Source organism: Pagrus pagrus, assembly GCF_965226575.1.
Source record: "Pagrus pagrus genome assembly, chromosome: 19".
In the NCBI taxonomy this organism is placed as follows: domain Eukaryota; kingdom Metazoa; phylum Chordata; class Actinopteri; order Spariformes; family Sparidae; genus Pagrus; species Pagrus pagrus.
The window spans coordinates 5765066-5772835 of record NC_140203.1 but is presented as its reverse complement, the minus strand read 5'-3'; the positions used below and the strand labels follow the sequence as shown (position 1 = coordinate 5772835).

At 40.5% G+C, this 7770-nt stretch overlaps 1 protein-coding gene across 3 annotated transcripts in view; it reads right to left on the bottom strand.

The window, feature by feature from the left end:
* Window positions 1-409: 409 nt before the first annotated feature.
* LOC311249016 (electrogenic sodium bicarbonate cotransporter 1-like) overlaps window positions 410-7770 on the bottom strand; it is a 35481-nt gene continuing 28120 nt past the window's right edge. For 2 of the 3 annotated variants that reach the window (XM_084339673.1, XM_084339675.1), the window contains 10 exons: window positions 7412-7525; window positions 6636-6797; window positions 6129-6307; window positions 5766-5838; window positions 4914-4982; window positions 3729-3902; window positions 3472-3636; window positions 3241-3334; window positions 2844-2921; window positions 410-2734 (listed from right to left, as the gene is read on the bottom strand). In XM_084339673.1, the coding sequence (XP_084195799.1) occupies window positions 2878-2921; window positions 3241-3334; window positions 3472-3636; window positions 3729-3902; window positions 4914-4982; window positions 5766-5838; window positions 6129-6307; window positions 6636-6797; window positions 7412-7525 (1074 nt within the window). In that variant the 3' untranslated portion in view covers window positions 410-2734; window positions 2844-2877. The remainder of the gene's footprint in view (window positions 2735-2843; window positions 2922-3240; window positions 3335-3471; window positions 3637-3728; window positions 3903-4913; window positions 4983-5765; window positions 5839-6128; window positions 6308-6635; window positions 6798-7411; window positions 7526-7770) is intronic. The other variant, XM_084339674.1, reaches the window with a different exon arrangement.

The window sequence follows — 7770 nt, the reverse complement described above, 5'->3', positions numbered from 1 at the left end:
CCCTCTCACAGGAGGAGTTAATTACACATTTCTTTTTTACATCTTGGCAGTGACAAGAACACAGATACTCACAGTAATGAGCCAATTAGTTTCATTACAGCCGACCCAAGTCCTGTGATCAAGGAAACTATGCAGCCTTTCCCGTCTCATCTTTGCTCCGAGACTCATGATGGGGCCTGCAGCTTAGCTCTTCAACCCAAGTCATGCCCGTTAAAGACACACGTGCACTCCACGTGTCTCTCAAACCAGATATTTGCTGCAGAAATCCTAATTGTTGTGGCACCGGCAGAAGTCTAAAAACACGTATGCTTGCATGAAATGTATATTCAGAAGTAAACTACTGATAATATCTACAGCAAGTCATCCTTGGGGAGCTGCGTGGTCCAAACTCTTATTACAAAACAAAGACACAGTTATATTTTTAAGAATCATTTGGACTGGTTTATTGCTCTCCTTCAAAACACTGTTCCATAAAAAAATACAGAGACATCTGCTTCCTTCTGAGTAACCAATGGTTATTGATGCTTGTATAAAACTGGTTTCAGAGTTATAACATGAAAAATATTACATTTATTGTGGACTCGGTACCACAGAGTCATAACGTCAAGATATACAGATCACAGAACAAAGTGGAAGACGATGTGGTTTTTCGATTTTTGGTTCAAAAATAACTTCAACAACAATCTCGACAGCATATTGATGTGATTGTGAAAAGCATGAATTAAAAAGCCCCAATTCAGAAACAGCACTGATTGTGAATGTCCTTTTTTTTCTCCAAGGAATACATGTACACTTCAAATGATTGAGATGTGTCACACACGGATATGAATTCATATCCTAAAATCAACTGGATCAGTTCAGATCATTTGAATAATACAGGAAAATATAAGACATTTCTCATCAAACTGTTAATTAATGGATTTTAGATGCAATGACGATAGTGTCTAGCCGCTTTACCCCGTACACTACAAAGCAGTACTTCTACCAAGGATGGAAGTCACAACATTGCATTGCCTCACAGTGATTGTTTGTTGATTAGCATAAAAAAATAAAACACATCACAGAATTAAAAAAATTACTCAAAAATGTATCACATTAACAGCTTTTTAAATATGATCACATTTTAAAAAGGAACAATCAACTCAAATAGGCGTTTAGGGTTGCATTCACAGTCAAGTGTGAGGACATTAAACTGCATTCATTTAGATGGGTTTTATAGGACGGGCCGTCGCTTTTCCCTCCAAATTTAGTAAATGAGACATAACTAAAAAATGTTTTGTTATCCGAAAATGTGATTTTAGGTTTGTTTTTTCGTCTGCAGAGAGAAAAATTTTCTTTTTGGTGGAATTACCCTTTAAAAACAAAAGTATATATGATGTCGTCTCATCAGATAATGCAATTTTAGATTTAGATAGTTTAGAGAGTTTAAAGTCAGTACAATATTTTGCTTTGTGGACCAAAAACAAAACCATTTTTTCAATTTGACAAACAATAAAAACAAAAATACAACATATTAAGAGCAAAAATGAACTCAAAGTGAAGATTCAGAGGTCCTATGCAGTGCCAGTTGAAAAAAAATTAATCAGTGTTTGATCACAAATAATTGCACAACAGATGATTTTAATATATAATGCCTGGCACCTACAGAAACATAAGAGGTAGAGCTACATACAGGTTTAATACATCTATATCTCCCTGAAACAGGGAAAAAGACCACAGAAAGAATCTTCAAATTTGCGCAAATGGGGAAGTCAAATGGTGAAGCCATACTTAGGATTCAAACAGCAATTTATTTTGCCGAGAGTTTAAATATAATAAATATAGAAAACGGAATAAAAGGACGAATAAGAAACAAAACAAAAAGAAACACTTCCAGTCTGTATGGTGCCGAACCATTAACTTCTTACCAGACAAACATGGTATTCTTGCATTATCTTCTGGATGTGTTTATTGAACATGCAGCCTTAGATGGGTGCTTGATAAACAATGAATATGCCCATAAATACAAAATTAATGTCCGCTCGTGACTGCACAGATGACCTTTCTGTAGCTCCTTTGTTCACTACAAGTAAAAAGGAGGATTTCTCGCGTGTGTGTCCCTGTGCTCGCCTCCAAAATGCAGTACCTCCCTCTGTTATGTTTCAATCTCAAGACTCCAGCAGTTATGAGTTAAATCTACAAGTAATAATCAACTACATAAAAACAGTTCTACGAGAAGAGAGGCTGGTTCTGTTTGGTGTCAGAGAGATAATCTCTAAAAACTGTGGAAAACTTATCCTGATGTGTAGTCGACAAATCAACCGTTTCCTGGAAATCTTTTGTGATGAAAACATCTTAAGCTTGACGCTTGTTATAAATTATTAGCTACGCATTCATAAGATATTTATGTTCCATAAAAACTGCATCCAGGTGACCTTGAGTAGCCCTTTTGTTTGCTGCAAACTTAAATATAGCCCTCGTTAAAATTCAGTACCAGCAAAGTGTTTTAAATTTAAAGACAAATACTTCCAGCCATTCTGATTAAAATCCTCAAATGAGGAAGATTAAAAATACCATCAGGAAGCAGTACTAAAGTACAAAAGAGGACGTTTATACTATGATGTGCTGGTTGTGCTGCATCTTTGGAAAATTCATTCACAGATCTGTTTCGGAGCCCTTCCTCCAGGCGAAACCGTTCTCCTCCCGGTCTATTCGAATCTGAGGCGAACCTTTTGTGTAGGAACATCTGTCAAGACTGAAAGAAGAAGGGATACAGGATAATATAAATACGGTGTTGTATGAACTCAAAAATCAGACAGCATGAATTAACTTTGCGTGCAATAAAAATGGCGGCTGGTACTCACTTACTCGGCCACCGTGGAAGTGTCGAAGTAGCGCTCAGCACGGTGAATGCGTGTTAAGGAAAGTCTGGGATTGATCTCCTGGGGGGAGAAGAAAAGAAATGCACCTTTAAAAACATACTTTACAAAGCTCTTGTGGTACGGACCGGCAGAACAGAGAGGGAAAAAGAAAAGGAGGCGAGAGCGCAAAGCTGCTTTTAGGTTCAAACTAGCAGAGGTTCGATCGGTGATAAAGAAGAGTTCGGAAAAGCGTATTGATCTTTCGTTTTCTTTCATTGGTAAGTGCATGCAAGAAGGCCAGTATGAGAGCAGAGAATGTGAGCATGAAGCCTTTTGGAAGAAAAGTTTGAGCAGCCCCGAAAGCTTTGGCAAAGCAAACCCTGGCTAGTACAGTACTCACTATCCAAAGATTTGTCGCCCAACATGGGCTCCTGCTCCATCATATCCATGGAGATTTTTATAGTGGGGACATTGTCATTGTAGGGGTAGTCAGACTGTGGGAGAAGGGATGGAGAACATTAACTCATATGGACTTAAAGGATCTACAGGAGGCTGTAGACAATCACATGACCACACTGGAATTTAGTAAACTTTATCTCCATATAAATATTTAGGTTGAAAGAGAACTTACAAATTCGATTTCACTGTCGATGCTTCCCTTCTTCTTGTTTTTCTTTTTCTTCTCGTCCTCTTTCTTCTTCTTGTCTTTCTCCGGGATGACATCGTCCAGGTAGCTGAGGTCATGCTGGGAGAACACGTAGTCCATCGCCTTACGAACGGCAACCAATGCCAAGATCTGCAGACAAAGAGATAGTTTGGGTTGCCTCATGCCCAGGTAAAGCTCTAAGTGTTTATGTTCAGCTGTCAGTGATGGCAGCCATTTCTCACCATGACAGGGAAGATGATGGCAGCCACAGTAGACTTGAGGATCCAGAGGAGGGCCAAACACAGGCCCTGGATGAAGGTGAAGAGGTGGATGCGTCTCTGGGGGACGTGCCGCAGGTAGATCAGGTCCGGCTGATGCTTGGCTGGCATCAGCAGCAGCTGCAGGCGGTCCATGAACTGACACAAGCAAACAGACAAACCGACAGTTTTAAGGCTGTAGCTAAACTTGATTTGTTAGCTAGCCACAAGTAGCTTTGTTTACATGTTGTGTCTAAGCTGCTAGCTAGCCACAAGTAGCTTTGTTTACATGTTGTGTCTTGACTGCAAGCTAGCCACAAGTAGCATCTGTCCACCAGTAGCTTGCATGTTGTTTATCTTGGCTGCTAGCTTTGCTTACATATTGTGTCTTAGCTTCTACTTAGCCACTGGTAGCTTTGCTAATTTGTTTACATGTTGTGTCTTCACTGCTAGCTTGCCACCAATAGCTTTACTTACATGTTGTGTTTTAGCCACTAGCTATCCACCAGTACCTTTGTTTATTGGCTTACATGTTGTCTCTTAACTGCCAGTTAGCTTCCAGTAGCTTTGCTCACATATTGTGTCTAAGCTTCTACTTAGCCACTGGTAGCTTTGCTTATTTGCTTACATGTTGTGTCTTAGCTGCTAGCTGGCACCTTGCTTGCATTTTATTGGTAAAACTACATTTAAGCAGGTCACTATCACTGGGGTTAAGCTAACTTTAGCTGTTGTTGGTTGATTGTGTTGTTTTTCCACAATATTCTGTGAAACACAACAACCAAGAGAAGAAGCTAATGACTGATGGCTGATGAGGTGTGCAAACAACATTTGCAGTTGTGCATCTCCATGTAAACACTGGCTACCCCACAACCTCTTGGCGCCACCTTCAGGCAATAACAGATAATAACACAGCTCCCCCAAAACAGCACTTTAACTATTGTGCAACAGTTAATTAACATTGTTAAGCATTTTTAATTTCTCTCCTCTTATACACAACAACAAACAGCTGAAGGTTGGCTGCCTGTTAAACCATAATGTCTTATGGTCGGCTTAATACAGTAATGAAACAAAAAACAAGTGCAAGTGAAGTAACAAGTACTGTTATTGCTGTAATATGAAATGGTAATGCATTTGCCCAGCACTAGCAGGTACAGAACAGGTTTAACTCACCTGAACACCGTTGAGTGAGGCCACACCCATGTAGAGGAACACACCGTAGAGGACAGGCATGGGAATGAACTGAAGGACACAGAACAATGAAAAGAGTCATTCACGTGAATTGTGACCTCAGTTCATGTTAAGATCATGAAACATGTAAGAGATGCTCGAGAAAATATCGCCCTCTTCATACAGGTGATGAGAATGTTTATTTTAAGCGGCATTGCTTAGTTTAAAAATAGTCCACAAGCAGCTTTTCTAAGAATGTTCTTGTAGTCTGCAGGCGTGATCAGTCGCTTGGCTGCCATCGGTGCAGGTTTAGCGACTAGTTACTTGGTATTATGGAACTTTAAAAGAGTGGAAGAGAATCGACTACAATCTGGGAAGCAAGTGCAGAAATTTGCCGTCTAAATAAATAAAGATGAAAGATGGAAAGACATTTGAAAGAGCGTAATTCATAAATTATACTAAACCTTTTGCAACTGTCCCAAAATGTAAATACTGTATAGCAATTCAGCCCAGAGGAAAACAAAATGTATTTACTGGATCAGAAGGACATTATTCAAAATGTCCACAAGGGGGAGTACCAGCTCCAACAACCACCTCTCAGTGACTTCACATTTTTGTTTTGGCAACTTAATGTGGGAATGGAAACTCGAGAAGTCACTCAGCTGCAATCGGAGCTTAAGCCCTGATGAACATGCTTATTTCACATCGCATTACTTCAACTATGGGAGTTCCTAATCGGATGAATAAAAGATTTGAAATTATTTTAAATCTTAACAGGGGTGACAGGAGTTTGTCCTAAAAGAGGCGGACAGTAATCCATGTTTCCATGGAAGAATTAAGAAGTTGGAGCGCTACCTTGAGGATCGGGGCCATGAAGACAGAGAGTCCCGTCAGCAGGAACACAAAGGTACCGGTGACTCTTTGTTCCCTGGATTGGTGGAAAAACACAAGAATGATCAATAACTGTCATGAGGGTGTAAGGCAGTAGATTTGGTTCACAGTCTTAGGGCTCCATTTTCAACAGCTGCGTTTCTTGATTGTTTAATTTCAGAAAGATTAAAAGGGATTGCTTATTTCTCTTATTGTTGGACATAATTAACTCTGTGCACATGAGCTCTTTATGTACAATAAAATAAAAAAAAATCTCAAGCTCAAAGCTTACTCTGGGAAGATAGAAAAAACGGGGTAGAAACTTTTGCTCTGGACCATCGTGCTCACCTCACACCCAGAAATTTGGGCTGCTCCCCAGGTGCCGATGTCTGGGTCTCCATTTTCAGAGAGTCGATGTGGGCGATGGAGATGACAGTGGCAGCCACGTACCACGGCAGGCCCATGAAAGAGCAGATGATCATCAGGATGGCCACCCAGAACAGGTCCAGATGATAGCCTGCCCCTTTCTGAAAGGAGACATGAGGAGAGAGTGCAGAATAATGAGTAAGGCACAGGTCAGTATACAGATGAAGTATGCATCAAGAGGATTTCTCAAAATTATCTTGTTATGATCTTGTGATCGCACACACAGATGTAAAGTTTGCAGAAAATATATTTTAACAGTTGAATAAACATCGAAAATATGGAAGAAGAACATTTTTCTGTCTTTTTTGGTTGTGAGTCACTTCTGAATCCAGACTACAGGCCTTTATTTTCACTTTAATCCTTGAATTTATTTATCCATTGTTTCTAAAACCTTTTAAAAAGGCTACAACTCTGAGGCAGGTTACCAACCTTGAGTTTGTGCTCTTTCCGGTTGACAATCACAGCAGTGATCTGCTGGTCCATAAAGATCAGAATGGTGACCAGCAGAGCGGGGAGTGAGGCTGCCAGGTACACCCACCAGGGGTTCCCTCCGAAAGGAGGAACAAACCAGCCCCTCTGTGAACTCGTGGGCTGGACAAAAAAATAAGAAGAATGAGACTGTTAAAGTGACCTGAAACCATCTAGCGTATCATCTTGTTTCTGTGTGGACATGGATAACATCTCAGACAGAACAGAGAATCAAAGTGGCTTCTCCACACTTTCTGAGGGTCTTAACACTGACAGTCTGAAATTACTCGTGCATCATTACATGACAGAAATCTGTGACTTAAGACTCTGTGGTCTAACAAAGCTAGCTCTGTACTCGCAACTATCAGCTCCTCTGTGTTCTCACATCACCTATAATCAAGTTGTTATTCGATGCAGGTACCCGCTCCTCTACCTCATCATTCCCTTCCTCTGTGTCAAGGCGAGGGGGGACCTTAACGCCAACTGAGGAACATTTGAGCTTCGCAATCTCCAAGACTGACTAAGCCTTAGTTTTAGGTAATATATACGGCTTACTAGGCGAAACTACAAAGAAAGCATTATATTGGGATTTTAAATTTCAGCTTTCTGACAGAAACATGGGTCATTATCAGTGTAATCAGAGGAAGCTGCACCTGGCTGGCCATCATCATCAAAAGACAAAGAAATCGGGGCTGGTTGTCTACTACAGGCACTTCTGTGTGTCGTCCAGTATATACCTTGAATTCACTTGGCACTATGAGCTTTGGGGTGTTCACACCGACGAAGGCGTCCACGCCGCAGAAGAGAAGAATGGTCAAGATGATCGCAAAGTCACTGATGAGCTTCCTCACCTTGAGGGAGGAAACATAACAGCAGGTTTGACATGGTACAATCACCCCATGTTCACATGAAGTACTCGATTTGCATTTCTCCACACTTGTCTGACAAAAGCATTAAATCCTGTTAAACGACATTTTGTAGATAAACACTGGCGGATATTACCCGGCTGAGTGTGTGCTTTCGCTTCTGCAAGTGCAGTGAGTGCAATTATGTGTGTCATTTATGGTAAGTAAACACAGTTGTTCAACAATAGGTG